At 39.1% G+C, this 13953-nt stretch overlaps 3 protein-coding genes and 1 non-coding gene across 4 annotated transcripts; 1 reads left to right on the top strand and 3 right to left on the bottom strand.

Moving 5' to 3' along the window:
• The first annotated feature begins 15 nt into the window (after positions 1-15).
• On the top strand, positions 16-4654 carry LOC117627425 (ERAD-associated E3 ubiquitin-protein ligase component HRD3A). The gene is made up of 6 exons (XM_034359524.1): positions 16-1228; positions 1348-1839; positions 2116-2331; positions 2575-2898; positions 3014-3256; positions 4122-4654. Exons 1-6 carry the CDS (start codon positions 116-118, stop codon positions 4341-4343), a joined length of 2610 nt encoding a protein of 869 aa, XP_034215415.1. The 5' UTR covers positions 16-115; the 3' UTR covers positions 4344-4654.
• A 270-nt stretch (positions 4655-4924) lies between these two features.
• Positions 4925-9169, bottom strand: LOC117629264 (protection of telomeres protein 1a-like). The gene is made up of 10 exons (XM_034361801.1): positions 8893-9169; positions 8379-8515; positions 7673-7862; positions 7302-7366; positions 6987-7075; positions 6249-6527; positions 6074-6159; positions 5863-5933; positions 5570-5722; positions 4925-5458 (listed from the first exon to the last, which is right to left on the bottom strand). The coding sequence occupies exons 1-10, from the start codon at positions 9014-9016 to the stop codon at positions 5258-5260; spliced, it is 1395 nt and encodes a 464-aa protein (XP_034217692.1). The 5' UTR covers positions 9017-9169; the 3' UTR covers positions 4925-5257.
• LOC117629422 lies at positions 8652-8749 on the bottom strand. The gene has a single exon (XR_004586084.1). It is a non-coding gene; the product is annotated as a small nucleolar RNA snoR113 (small nucleolar RNA).
• Positions 9170-9765: 596 nt separating the features above from the next.
• Positions 9766-13944, bottom strand: LOC117629390 (zinc finger protein VAR3, chloroplastic). The gene is made up of 7 exons (XM_034361959.1): positions 13363-13944; positions 12921-13038; positions 12354-12694; positions 11564-11680; positions 10846-10962; positions 10311-10403; positions 9766-10204 (listed from the first exon to the last, which is right to left on the bottom strand). Exons 1-7 carry the CDS (start codon positions 13725-13727, stop codon positions 10090-10092), a joined length of 1266 nt encoding a protein of 421 aa, XP_034217850.1. The 5' UTR covers positions 13728-13944; the 3' UTR covers positions 9766-10089.
• Positions 13945-13953: the final 9 nt, after the last annotated feature.

Raw genomic sequence — 13953 nt, 5'->3', positions numbered from 1 at the left:
ACGCCCATCCCAATATTAACCCTCGCTCTCAACTTAGCGTTGTTTTCCAAATTCCCAATCATCTTCCTCCTCTGCCTTCTTCTTCATCTTCTGCGTTCTGTTATTTGGCAAAGCAATGAATTTTGCAACTCGGAAACTCATCTTCGCTCTCCTGATTGTCTCTCTCTACCCCCTCTCTCTCTTCGCTCGGCCATATTTCCTCGTCCTCTCTCAAGACGACCTCTTAAACACCCCCAACTCGCCCGACGACTCACCGCCCGTCGACTCGACTCAAAATGACTCGCCCGAGTGGGATGAGTTTGGCGACTCCGGCTCCCCACAGTCCGAGGAGGAGCTCGACCCGGGCTCCTGGCGCCCCATCTTCGAGCCCGACCCCTTTAGGCCAGACCTGGCCAACAACCCGGACGAACGCTACTACTCCACCGTAACTAAATTAATCAAGTCCGTCAGCTCCGGCGACACGACGCTCATGGACGACGCCGTTTCGGAGATCGAGGAATCAGCTTCCCGCGGTCTCCCTCACGCGCGGTCCGTGCTGGGGTTTCTGTACGCTACGGGCCAGATGAGGAAGCAGAACAAAGCCAAGGCCTTCACGTACCACTACTTCGCTTCCGAGGGTGGTAACATGCAGTCGAAGATGGCTCTCGCTTATACTTACTTATTTGGCAAAGCAATGAATTTTGCAACTCGGAAACTCATCTTCGCTCTCCTGATTGTCTCTCTCTACCCCCTCTCTCTCTTCGCTCGGCCATATTTCCTCGTCCTCTCTCAAGACGACCTCTTAAACACCCCCAACTCGCCCGACGACTCACCGCCCGTCGACTCGACTCAAAATGACTCGCCCGAGTGGGATGAGTTTGGCGACTCCGGCTCCCCACAGTCCGAGGAGGAGCTCGACCCGGGCTCCTGGCGCCCCATCTTCGAGCCCGACCCCTTTAGGCCAGACCTGGCCAACAACCCGGACGAACGCTACTACTCCACCGTAACTAAATTAATCAAGTCCGTCAGCTCCGGCGACACGACGCTCATGGACGACGCCGTTTCGGAGATCGAGGAATCAGCTTCCCGCGGTCTCCCTCACGCGCGGTCCGTGCTGGGGTTTCTGTACGCTACGGGCCAGATGAGGAAGCAGAACAAAGCCAAGGCCTTCACGTACCACTACTTCGCTTCCGAGGGTGGTAACATGCAGTCGAAGATGGCTCTCGCTTATACTTACTCTAGGCAAGAGGTATGGAAACCCTGGCTGGCTCTTCAAATTTTAGCGATCTGTGTTTGGTTGCAGCTATAAAAAGGAGGAAATTCAAGGATTGATTTTGTTGTTTCCTTTGTCTTTTGTTTGGTTTGCAGATGTTTGATAAAGCAGTGAAGCTGTACTCGGAATTAGCCGAGGCAGCAGTGAATAGCTTCCTAATTTCGAAGGACTCGCCGGTGATCGAGCCAGTGAGGATCCACAATGGAGCTGAGGAGAACAAGGAGGCATTGAGGAAGAGCAGAGGCGAAGAAGATGAGGACTTTCAGATTTTGGAGTACCAAGCTCAGAAGGGAAACTCTGCGGCAATGTATAAGATTGGTCTCTTTTACTATTTTGGGCTGAGAGGGTTGAGGCGCGACCATGCCAAGGCGTTGTCGTGGTTTTTGAAGGCGTTGGAGAAGGGAGAGCCTCGGGCGATGGAGCTGCTTGGGGAGATTTATGCTAGAGGAGCTGGGGTTGAGAGGAATTACACCAAGGCTCTGGAGTGGCTTACACTCGCAGCCAAACAGGAGCTTTATTCAGCCTATAACGGGATGGGCTATTTGTATGTTAAAGGATATGGGGTGGAGAAGAAGAACTACACCAAAGTAAGAATACACCTTGGCTCTATCTCTATCTCTACCTGTATTTATAAGCTCTATGCGTTCTTATATTTTGAAAACTATGTTATGTTACTGATTGTTGTTACCTGTATCATTTTTGATAAACGATCACTGGGAATAAAATTCCACATTGCTAGTCGTAATACTTTCTCAGAGCATAGTTTTCCTATGAAAGTTCCTTCCAAATTCCAATACATTGATAGGTTGTTTCATTCATTCATATGTTACATCTAATCCTTTTCATCATCCTTTTAATCACAGGCAAAAGAGTATTTTGAGAAGGCTGCTGATAATGAAGACTCAGGGGGGCACTATAACCTAGGAGTAATGTATCTCAAAGGGATTGGGGTAACGAGAGATGTGAAACTTGCATGTAAATACTTTATAGTGGCTGCTAATGCTGGTCAACCCAAGGCATTCTACCAGCTGGGAAAGATGTTTCATACTGGAGTTGGGCTTAAGAAAAATCTTCCCAGGGTAAACTCACAGTTATTTTCTCTTAAATTAGTTTGGTTTGTTTTTAGCTTTCCATGTCCTTTCTTTTTCCCCTAAAGAACAAAATATGCAATAGAAGAGATTTGAGGAGATTTATTTTATTTTCTTCTACTATTTGTGGAAATGAAAAAGTGATTTGTCATTTAATAAGTAAATGATCTTAAGATGCACCAACACACATGCACTGATAATTCCAATTCATAATTAAGATTTAATTCGTTTCAGGCCACTGTATTGTACAAACTAGTTGCAGAAAGGGGACCGTGGAACTCCTTGTCCAGATGGGCACTAGAATCATACTTAAAAGGGGACATGGGCAAGGCATTCTTCTTGTATTCAAGGATGGCTGAGTTAGGCTATGAGGTAGCGCAAAGTAACGCTGCATGGATTCTTGACAAATATGGAGAACGTAGCATGTGCATAGGAGAATCCGGTTTCTGCACGGATGCAGAAAGGCATCAGCGTGCTCATTCATTGTGGTGGCAAGCATCTGAGCAGGGTAATGAACATGCTGCTTTGCTGATTGGGGATGCATATTACTATGGTCAGGTAGGTGTCTCAGGATGAAATATGTTTGTCACTACTCTATCTTCAGGATCTATCATTAGAGTTACGCAGTTTGATCTCTCCTTGACTGTTTTTCTTTTCCTTCTTCGTTTCTTAGGGTACTGAGAGAGATTATGACCGTGCAGCAGAGGCTTACATGCATGCCAGGTCCCAGTCTAATGCACAAGCCATGTTCAACCTTGGTTACATGCATGAGCATGGACAAGGGCTGCCTTTGGATCTTCATCTCGCGAAGCGTTACTATGATCAAGCTCTAGAGATTGATCAGGCAGCAAAATTGCCTGTCACATTAGCCCTTACAAGCTTATGGATACGAAAAAATTATGCCGATGGTTTCCTGGTTAGTTCTTGTTGATTATCCTTACTGTCTTTTAAAATAATAGTTATAGTAATCACTAATCAGTGGTATCTTGCAATTTTTCAATCAAGAATAGTGTTAAAGTGTCTCAAAGTGCAGCATTTTCCTTACGGCTGCTGGACCTAGCTTCTTTCTAATGCTATTAATCGTGTTATCTGGCTGTTCAAATAGTTCTTAAAATGTGGAAGACTTTTCTAATTCTTACTCGTGCAGACAGTTCTTCCAACACCCACTGGGAGTTTAGTGGGTATATGCCTTGATTGATCAAGGTTATTGTAGTTGGATCAGCATGATATTGCTTCTGGTTATTATCATCTCCAAACTAAAACCCAGACTCCCTTTTTTTTTTTTTTTTTTGTCTTTTTTCATTTTTAGTTATCAAAGGAAAAAGATCCTTGGTCCCTGTGTGGAAAATATATGGTACTAAATTTACATACATGGAAAGTAGAATGACTTTTTGAAACATTTTCTTTTGGGGAATACTGTATTTTACCAGTAAAGTTGGTTATTTCTTCAAAAAGATTATTTGTTGATAAAGTATTAGGAAGTTTAAGAATCAACCATGCTGAATTGTTTGGCTACCGTGTGCCCAAGTTTGCCCAAGTTTTCATGCAAAGTGCTTCAGTTGACAAAATGGTGATTAGTGAGTTAGTGAAATTAAGGTTGCTCATATTCCTTTACAGTTTGAATTGTAAATCCCTATTAATATGCAATATCCTTGTAAAGAGTTCTCCCCTTGAAATTCATGCTTGATTTGTAGGTCCATGATAGATGAGCATTGATGTAAATCCATTCTCTGAATCTTCATTCGTTCGTTTTCTTTTTCTCCATTTGGGTCTATATGCAGGTCCATGTGATCGATTCATTGCCTGAAGTTTATCCCAAGGTGGAAGAATGGGTAGATAATGTGCTTCTAGAGGAAGGAAATGCGACAATATTGACTCTTTTTGTTTGTCTCCTCACTGTCCTATATCTTCGTGAGCGACAACGCAGGCATGCTGTTGCTGCCCCGGGTGGGATGGCTGTGCCACACCACCCGAATGAGCATGTTGCACCAGCACCCGTATAGTTTTGTTGGCAATGGTGGTCGTCAGGAACTACAAGGCTCTTTTTGCCGTTCCGTCTGTTAAGAACAAATATTTTCCTCTAGAATGCATATGTACAGGTATCTGATGCTCCTCAAATTATTTGGGAAAAAGGTTTTTTTTGTTTGGGACAAATTGTACCATAGACAGAGAGATTTGCGCAAGTAGAAAATAACAGTGCTTTTGCCTCACATTTAAAAAACCTTGTATCGCTTCTAAATTTCAGTTAGAGGTATGACTCTTTCTCCGCGTTGCTCTGCAGCAGGCTAGAATTCAGTAGATTCATTTTGCATTAGTTTTCATTACTTAATTTCCGTTGTTGGAGGTAGAACGCTCTTTTCAGTGTGTATCTCTTTTAACTTTAATAAAATCCTTTACCCAAAAACAGAAGATACATTTAAATCAAAGAGAACATGGCTTGAATTATGAAAATATATGGTGGTTTGTAGAGGCTGAAACTGTGGTATGACCTCTTCATAAGTTTTGTGGACCATCAATATTGAAGCTAAATTTTGAGTGTAGTATATTGAAAAATAGTCGGCCCAAAAATAAATACACACTGAAGTGGCGCCATACTGAATACTGAAGAGCACATTAAAAATTCCAGCTCAAAACCATCCATAACACTCGGCCAGGCAATCTCGCGGCCCAAGCAAAAGATCAGAGTCAGGCTGGGCCATCAGAGATGGGCCAATTTCACAGGGCTGGACATACTTGCTCACGAAAAAGAAGGGATATTTCTTTTTTTTACAAAAAGCTCATTAGAGTTGTATCATATACAAAAGCACCTAGACAGAAAATATACAGTTCCCAGAAACGAGTATGGTAGCAGAGAAACATTTAACTCGCCAGACAATTTGCAGTATGGATTTCCAACCATGTGAGCAGCGTATTTAATTCAGGCCACCAGCTTGGTGCCAAAAATCCGGTAGTGCCTACTTCCCGATTTGTCACTTTGAGATTTTAGACAAATTTTTACCCATGGGGGATTTCTGCGAGTGTCATTTTGCTCCCCATCATTATCTGCAATCACTCCTAACAATGCATTAAGTTTGCTCTCCAATGCCTTAACAGAGGACTGGCCATCAAAAAACTTCACCTATCATAAAATGAAAATGACAATTAGGAGGGACAAAAAATCATGGAAAAAAGAGGGACTATACATATAGTCTGTCCAAATATAAGTTAAATGATGATTACAAGTTCTTACCCCATCTTCTGCATACAAGAAAGCATGAATTCTAGCGGTTGAGTCCTCCAGAGTCAGCCTAATTCTGTCAATCCCAGCAGGAAAGCAGAAGTCCTTAGCCTGCCATGGGAAAGCTGCTATGACTCGAACTACACACTTGAAACTGGCTGTAACCTACAAGGTTTGGAATACAGACATTGAATACACAGCAGTTATGATGTTTCAATAAAAAAAATGCCACGGGCATTAATATGAGGAACATTTCGAAAACAATAATAATAAGGGTTATAGGCAACATGAAATAGATAAGATACCTCTGAACTTGTGAGGACATCCATTAAGGTAAGAAATATCACATGGTCATCATCATCATCACCATCAACCGCTGACGGAGGAAATAAACATTCATAAAAAGGTCATCGCCATAAGAGAAATTCAAAACATAAGAGTATATGTTTTCCAAGAGTTGAAACAGAGAAATAACAAATCCAAAAATTCATCACTAAGAAACTAACAGTGTGGTACCTGTCACTTGAGAAGGCCAAGGTAGGCTCCAAAATGGCATCCGCCTTAAACTTTGCGGACTTCGTGACAATCTTTCATCATATAACCTAGTCCATATAAATTGCCTCAGAGTTTTAGTAAGTTGCAACATACTGATGCTATGCATGATAATAAAATCTCAGCTAAAAGTAACAACCTTTGCCGCTCAATTTTGAGACGGTCCTCATTTGGTGTATATCGAAGCTTTGTGAACGGTGTCAACACACAACGCCATAACCCTGCATGCACTTCACATAGCAAATTCAAAAACTTTACCCACTCCCCAGTTTTTAGCAAGTGAAGGTTGTCATTTTCAATGTCTTGAGATACCACTCTTAAGACAGTTCCGACAGAAGGAAAGCTACATAAGGTATCTCTTGGCAAAGGCAGTGATTCCAGATGTAGGGGAAGTGGGTGATGCATTTCATCTTCAAGCCTGTGGTTCAGAGTTACCAACATTTGATATTTTACTTAACAAAATAAAAGCTCCAGTAACCATATAGTAAAACTAAACTAGCGTTCACCACGAACCTATATATCCAATTAACCGAACACATGCATGCAGGCACAGTCCATTAAGATGATGCTCTAATGTCATACACCATTACACAAGTTGCAATTGAGTAAGTTCACGTCAATAGAGAATTGCATTAAAAGAACACCAGCAAAAAGGGATTACAGAATATCAGAATTCTGCAAGGAAACTATGCTGAAAAGATCAATCATTTTTATAACTTCAACACTAATTCAATGGAAGGCAGATAACCTCCTTTAAAATAAAGGAATACAAGAAAGAAGTCCAACAAGACAGGGCCAAAAACAAAGTACCCCATAATTTTATTATTAATCAAGATGATCTATAAGAAAAAACAAACATTGACAACTATCGACTCACTTTTGAAGAATATTGGATGGTGGAGCATCAGTTCCATCCCAAACAAAGGCCATCCATTCATTTCCAGCACCCTCATGGATATGAATTATCTTAAAGTAGTAAACAAGGAAAAAAATTATATTGTACTCAGTATATTGAATAATTAAACAATAAAAAGAATAAGTAACTTAACCGGGTCAGATCTTTAAACACATTTGAGTAAATTAAGAATGATTCAAATATCCCTCTGTATTCCCCATTTTCTCTTTTAAAAAGAAAAATAATCAGCTGCACTAATTTAACTAGTGCGCATATTAACAAAAACGGTTGACTTACTTTACAAACCAAATTAAAGCTTTCACCTCCATTAATTTCTCTGATCAACGAGAAATAATTTGCACCTACAAAGCGCATACATTTCTATTAAAATCAGATAACCAAATAAACATATAAGACGTGTTGTGAGATAACTCTCTATTGACCAAGAAATAAAAAAGTTCCTGTCTTTCTTCATATTTACAATTAGATCAGAAAGTTGCTCCATACAAAACTACAGCACTTTCCAGAGAGAGATTCCAAATTAGATTATTCCCCCCACCATCACTAACCACAACATTGTATTATTTTTTGAGAACAAGTTAAATTCTTATATTTTCATAACTGAATTATGTTATGTCTTTATTTGAAACAAAATACTTCAAGAATACCTTCATCAAACTGAAAATTCTGCAACCATCTTCTCAAGTCTATCACAAAATTCTTGTCTAGGTCTTTCTCGCGAAATGTTTCGTAAGTTTGATAAGGAACTAAATTTCTACCATCCCTTCCTTCATATATTGCAAAGCTAGAGTACTTCTTGTAAAAAACAGCATTTATCTTATCATCATGAATTTTCATCTGCACAATGCCAAATCAAATCAGATTATGCTTCATCATGTAATGTTTGTCAAGGTCACAGAACTTTGCACGCTTTTAACAAAAACAAAATGGAGTACAAAGGATAATACATAACATCACTTTTGTTTCACAAGAGATAATACAACACCATTGTGATAATGGAGAAAACATGATTTAATTGGGAAAAAGGAGGTGGAAAGGAAAGCAGCTGCAATTGGTCTATTCAACCAAAAAATATTTGGAACGTATTTGTACAAATATGTCGCACTAGTTTGAGGAACGTTCTGAATCATTCTTCATTAACTATCTCATCATGCCAGCATCAGCAAAATGTGAAAAAATAGGAACTTAAAGACAAACGAAACTATAGTTTATCATATTTTCTTCTTTCGATTGATACATAAAAAAGGAAAATCTATACAGATTAAACTATTGGCTTGAGCAATCAGCAATTATCTGTAATTTTAAGACACCCAAAAATGCAAGGAAATTTAATGGATGATCAGTTCGGTATACCGAAACGCGTTGGAACTGAATTATGTCTCCAACCGACAAAATACGGGGAAGTTGATTCCTAGTTTGTGTAAAAACGTTAACTGGTAACCCAGGATCCTGATGCGTCTCGTCAATTATACGGACCGAACAAAACCAATCTGCAAAAGATTCACACAAACGCGTACATAACAGACAGAGAGAATTACAATTTCTATCTAAAAACAGAAGAAAAGAAATTAACACAAAGAAACAGAAATGTTAAAACTGACGAAGAGAAGTGAAAGAAAGTAAGAAGTGGCTCAGCAACAACACCTTTACGTCAAGAGTCTCATCAATCTACTACCGGCCAACCGGAAGCAGCCGTAAGTTCGGCCTTTGTTTCATCATCGCCACCACAAACATACGTATACAGAAATAAATAATTGCAAAAAATAAAAATAAAAAGCAAAAGTTTTGTGGACTAAGTTTGAAGGAAGTAAGGAGGAAATGGCACATTTTATATACATACACATTTAATTAAAAGAAGAAGATTTACCAGTGCCCTTGGTTTTCCTAGGGAAACCACACTCGAGGACGACGCCGATTAAGTTCACTTTCTCACCCACAGAATCTATGGCGTCCCTTATCTTCAAGAAGTTATACAAGTCACCACGCGGCATCTTGTGAGTATTTGTTAAGCTCTACAGAGAGCTCAGCTTCTTCTAGGGTTTCTTTATTTGCAGAATGGAGGGAAAGAAGGTATAATATAAACTTTGGGAGGAAACCACACGTGTGAATCCATTTTTCTTCAATTTTCTTTTTAGTTTTTTTGGAAACCATACACGTGAGAAGCGAAATGATGCATAACTCTTACACGAACACATCAAATCCGTCCAAACCGACGGATCCAATCCAATCCGTCCAATTGAGCTACTCACGAAATGTAGAAAGTCAAAAACACCCTTATTAGTGCTTTTGCAACCTTAGTAGGGTAAAAAAGACATTATATATTTCCCACTAGTTGCGAATTGACCCCAAGGTCAGTTGTCTGTTAGCGAAATATTTACTAACTGACCCCAAGCTCAGTTGCCTTTGTGTGAATTGCGAAATTGAAAATATTTCCCTCCTTACCAGGTAAATAGAAAATACTTCCCCCCTTACCAAGTAAATAGGAGCTCTTATATTCCTGCCAATAGCAATGTAACATGTGTGCAGAAGTTCTTTTTTCTGTGTTTTTAATATGTGTCAAACTGTGATTCGCACAAAGGAGTATGCAAGTAGTATCCTTGCGAAATATCTATTAAACTTGCCTTCATTTTGTGTCTGCTAGAATCCTACTCTCTTTTCCTGGGCAATATACATCTTTGCCAACGGAGAAAAAACACACAACTATAATTTATTTGTGCAAAATACCAATAAACACTTAGAATTCTAAATGAGAGCTCAAAACTTTCCATAGAAACCATAAATTCATTGGTTACACACTGTTCCTGCTAATGTAAGCAGAGTTTAGAACACCTTTCCTTACACATGCAAAATATTATGAAGGACCAAATGTAGCTTGTAGAAGCCTCCAGTATTTCTGTGAATGCACGAAACCGCAAACATCTCATGATTTCACCCAAGATGTGCTCTCCTATGTAATCACCAGCCTGATAGAATTACACGTGCCCAAGGGTCATTATGTCCTGCACTGCACCAACCTCAGAAAATTTCCATAGAAAACAATGTCTTTGTGCTTATTAAGAATATACTAGCGTGGGTGCCTCCACATCTGCTCCTCGTACTCACTAGTAGTTGCTTCCTTGGGGCATTTACAGTTGCATTTCAGGCAGACTGTGTTTCTACCATAATTCAAGAAATTACATCTGCAATATACATTACCATTTTGTAAATAATTCAGTTAACCTTAATATTAAATCTAAACCACACACACACACACACAAGAACAAAGAAAGAGGAAGATGGAGTTACGAGGGACAGTCCCAATCTGTAGGATTTTTCTTGGGCCGTGTCTCTTGACAACGCAAACACTTCCTATTGCTTGCAAAATTCATGAAAGCGCACCTGAAGAACACAAGCCAAGTGATCAGAAAATAAATAAAATTACAAGTGCAAACTGATTTATAGTTTTATGTTGGATCTGTTTATAAGATTTCGATATGGGGCCAGGATATAGTGTTTAGTAGGAAGAGCATTTGGTGTTGACTACCAGGAAATACACTCCCATTTATTCTCTGACTTCTTATTCTGTTAGTTATTTTATTTAGTCCCTTTATTGGTTGCATTCCCCTTGGATGCAAGTCAATAAACTTTCTTACTTACTTATAAGTAAAGTTACTGATAACAATGACATTAAATTTCATATATTAACAATATACAGAAAAAAAATGTTATTCCCAAGAGCAGCAATAATCATTCAAATTTCACAATATCGAATTAGCACACTCAGTTTACTAATTTAGATTTGCTGAATTATGTCAGTTGTCAGGGCTAAAATAAGACGTACTTTGGGCAGTTCCAGTCTCCTTTCTTCATTTCAACAGCATCTGTACTGACTCTCTTTGGCCCTTCAGCTTTGCACTTTAGGCAGCGTATATTTCTAGAGAAGTTCATGAAATTGCATCTGCAACAAAGCGCAGACCAGTAAAGATATTTGGAACTTGGAACACAAGAATCTGGTGGTATCCTAGACTAGAACAAGATGTGTGTAACTCAAATCATCATACAAACATCATTTTCCAAATCTATCCAAGTATCACCAATATATCAGACAATTGCTTTGTGCTATATTATTGCTCCCTCTCCATGCACTCAAAACCTCTAACCCAAAACATATATGATAACATCGAAATTAGTAAGTCACATTGAAAGACTTGAAAAACCTTGGGCTTGTATCTATAGTGTAGGAAGATCACATAGAGAAAATCAGGTTTGAAACTGATTAAAAAAAAGATGGTGAAAAATTTGATGGCAACCTTATACGTATGTACCATGAAGAAATTCAATAACTTTAGACATTTTAAAGGTCCAAACTTTTTCTTGCTAATTCTAAAATTCAAAGCAGTGGAAAAAACTAAACAACTTCTTTGATAATTGGTACAACTTAGAAACACTAACAAGTATCATTACATTATTATTTTTACTAAAGGGGATTGCAAATTATTTCAGAAATATTCTCTCAAATACCGATTCATGGTAGCACTCATGCAAAAGAAGTGACTTACTCAGTGCAGATCCAGTCTCCCTTTTTCATTTCAAGATCACCCGCATCAGCTTTTTTTGGGCCATCTTCTTTACATTGTAGGCATCTTAGATTTTTAGCAAAGTTCATAAAATTGCATCTGCAACAAGATAGAAAGAACAACAGTTCATAAACTAGTGCAACTAAGCAATTTCAATTGCAGGGAAAGTGTTACAAGTACAATGAGAGGGAACGACATGCAATGTTGGATTCAGACATCTCAAATATAAGGGACTGATAAGCAATCACAGCAAAGTAGTTATACAGTAAAATGTCCAGAAGCATCATACCTCAATTTTGTAGGACTAGACAGCGGGTAGACACACACAAACAAGCAAACTTAAAAAATAAATCTGAGGTAAAACCAATAGATGCATTTTCTGGATTAGACAAAATTAAAAGTTTCCACATGAATAACTGAAAATGTATTGTTTGAATCTATAAAAATTCTTCCAAAGAATCAGTAAATCATCAAACTAGTATAGTAGCAATTGCCATAAGTGAAAAGAACAGTAAATGATTGACTCGAAAATTCAACAAATACTTTCAGTGACTAACGGATATGACTAGATGTCAATTCAGGTAGTGTTACAACAGTAAAACCACACACACACATTCACACATAATTATGTGTCACATATAGCATAAAAACAAAAACAAAAACAAAAACACCATAAGTTGAGGAGATCATCTCCTCCAATCAAGTCATAAAGTAATGCATATATTAAATTAAAACGGCATAAAGATGACCACGGTAACTTGGTGTGGCTTACTTGGGACACATCCAATCTCCTCTCTTCATTTCAACAGTTTGAGATAGTCCATCATCAATCATACTTGCAGATAACTTTTTCTCAGCTTTGGCAGCAGGCTTTGGAAGTGATGGGTCAACAGCTGTTTCACTGAGTTGAAGCAACTCAGAAAGCAGTTTCCTTGCAGATGTTTCTAGAAGGTCTCTACCAAGAGGTTTCTCCCCCCCAGAAATAACAAGTGGATCCAGAGCATGAAACAATAGTATTCGGACTATATCCACTGTCCGTGCCGCAGCTTCAGATTCCTTAAGAACCACATACGCTCTATCACAGGAACCTCGCAGATTGCAAGCACCACAAACCTGTATATGCCAGCACCATCCAGATCACAATCTCAAAATTCCCAAGATTTATATAATAAAATTCCCCATCAAGCATTGAAAAGAAAAATGAAAACTAGATGATGAAGCAGAATAGGACATATATACATATTCTATCGTCATGTTGTAAAAGAGTTTTTATGTGTTTGTGTGCACTTTCATCAACAAATGTGAGCCATCAATCCGATAAATGAGGGAGATTACATACATCCCCTTCATCTAGTCTCAGATAGAATCTCAATCTTTTTGCTGAATTCACAGCTTTTCGGAAAAGATTGGGGCATCCACCCTCTACAACTGCTTGCATATCTTCCGTAGACAGTGATCTGCACCAAAAAATCAAAAATCAAAAATAGATGCTATTATGCAAGAAATGCAGTCAAATGCTTATGTAAATAGTTTGGAATTTTCAATAATAAATGTATAGAATTCAATCAAAATATGAATTATTTTTATCAGATATTGTTCCTATTGCTGTAAAGGAGATTTGTGCAGTCCATTACAGGTAAGGAAAAGAAAGCTTGAATGATAGCACAAAAGTAAATGAAACATCAACAAAGCTCAAGAGTAGCAATAACTCAATTAATCCTCAGCCAACACTTTGTATTTCAACATTTTCTCGGCAACCAGAGCAAATAAAAGAACCTCACTTGAAAACATCGTAGCGGTCACGAGCAAAGCTGAGGCACGCATCCTTTATTTGAGTCATGTCCGTGTAAACATCGTCACTCTCGCTCGGCTGGGTTCCGGTGAAGTAACCTTTGGTCTTCAAGCGGTCGATAAAAGCCACCCACTCGGGCCAGGGATGGAGCAGCGGCGCTTCTGTGCTGTTAGCGGTGACGCTATCAATAGTTTCAATTGCAGCGGAGGAAGAGCTGTACCTGGGGAAGCGCAGAGATTGTGAGGCAGCGAAGGGTTTGACAGAACGAAGTGAAGGGGTCGCAGATATAGTTCTTATGGGAGCATGGAACAGTGCTGCGGTTCCAAAGCGTATGAGCTTTGAAGCAGCTGACATTTCCCTTCTTTTTCTTCTTTGTTCGGATTGTGTTTTGTGGGTGAAATGGTGTGCCGGTGGAGCTCAGAATTTGTGGGTAACTGGTATGAGAGGAAGAAGGAGAGGGTTTTGTAAAGTGAGAACGTTCGGATGCTGGGTTTTAGAGAGAGAAAAATTGAAGAGAGAGGAGATTACTGGGAATAGATATTTTTTTTTTCTTTTAGCCCCGAATGAAGAAAATACATAA

The sequence above is a fragment of the Prunus dulcis genome, chromosome 5 (assembly GCF_902201215.1).
Source record: "Prunus dulcis chromosome 5, ALMONDv2, whole genome shotgun sequence".
NCBI classification, from domain to species: Eukaryota; Viridiplantae; Streptophyta; class Magnoliopsida; order Rosales; family Rosaceae; genus Prunus; species Prunus dulcis.
The sequence above is the reverse complement of the archived record's forward strand: the minus strand, read 5'-3'. Positions and strand labels throughout refer to the sequence as shown.

Bases quoted from the DNA above. Each gene is read 5' to 3' on its own strand.
- LOC117627425 (XM_034359524.1), top strand. From the start codon at position 116: ATGAATTTTGCAACTCGGAAACTCATCTTCGCTCTCCTGATTGTCTCT. The intron at 1,229-1,347 runs GTATGGAAACCC...TTTGGTTTGCAG, and splicing joins ATACTTACTCTAGGCAAGAG to ATGTTTGATAAAGCAGTGAA. The intron at 2,332-2,574 runs GTAAACTCACAG...AATTCGTTTCAG, and splicing joins TTAAGAAAAATCTTCCCAGG to GCCACTGTATTGTACAAACT.
- LOC117629264 (XM_034361801.1), bottom strand. From the start codon at position 9,016: ATGCCGCGTGGTGACTTGTATAACTTCTTGAAGATAAGGGACGCCATA. The intron at 7,367-7,672 runs GTATTCTTGAAG...TGCGCTTTGTAG, and splicing joins GAATTTTCAGTTTGATGAAG to GTGCAAATTATTTCTCGTTG. The intron at 6,528-6,986 runs GTGAGTCGATAG...TCTGAACCACAG, and splicing joins CCATCCAATATTCTTCAAAA to GCTTGAAGATGAAATGCATC.
- LOC117629390 (XM_034361959.1), bottom strand. From the start codon at position 13,727: ATGTCAGCTGCTTCAAAGCTCATACGCTTTGGAACCGCAGCACTGTTC. The intron at 12,695-12,920 runs GTATGTAATCTC...TGGCATATACAG, and splicing joins TGAGACTAGATGAAGGGGAT to GTTTGTGGTGCTTGCAATCT. The intron at 10,205-10,310 runs GTAACTCCATCT...TGTATATTGCAG, and splicing joins ACAGATTGGGACTGTCCCTC to ATGTAATTTCTTGAATTATG.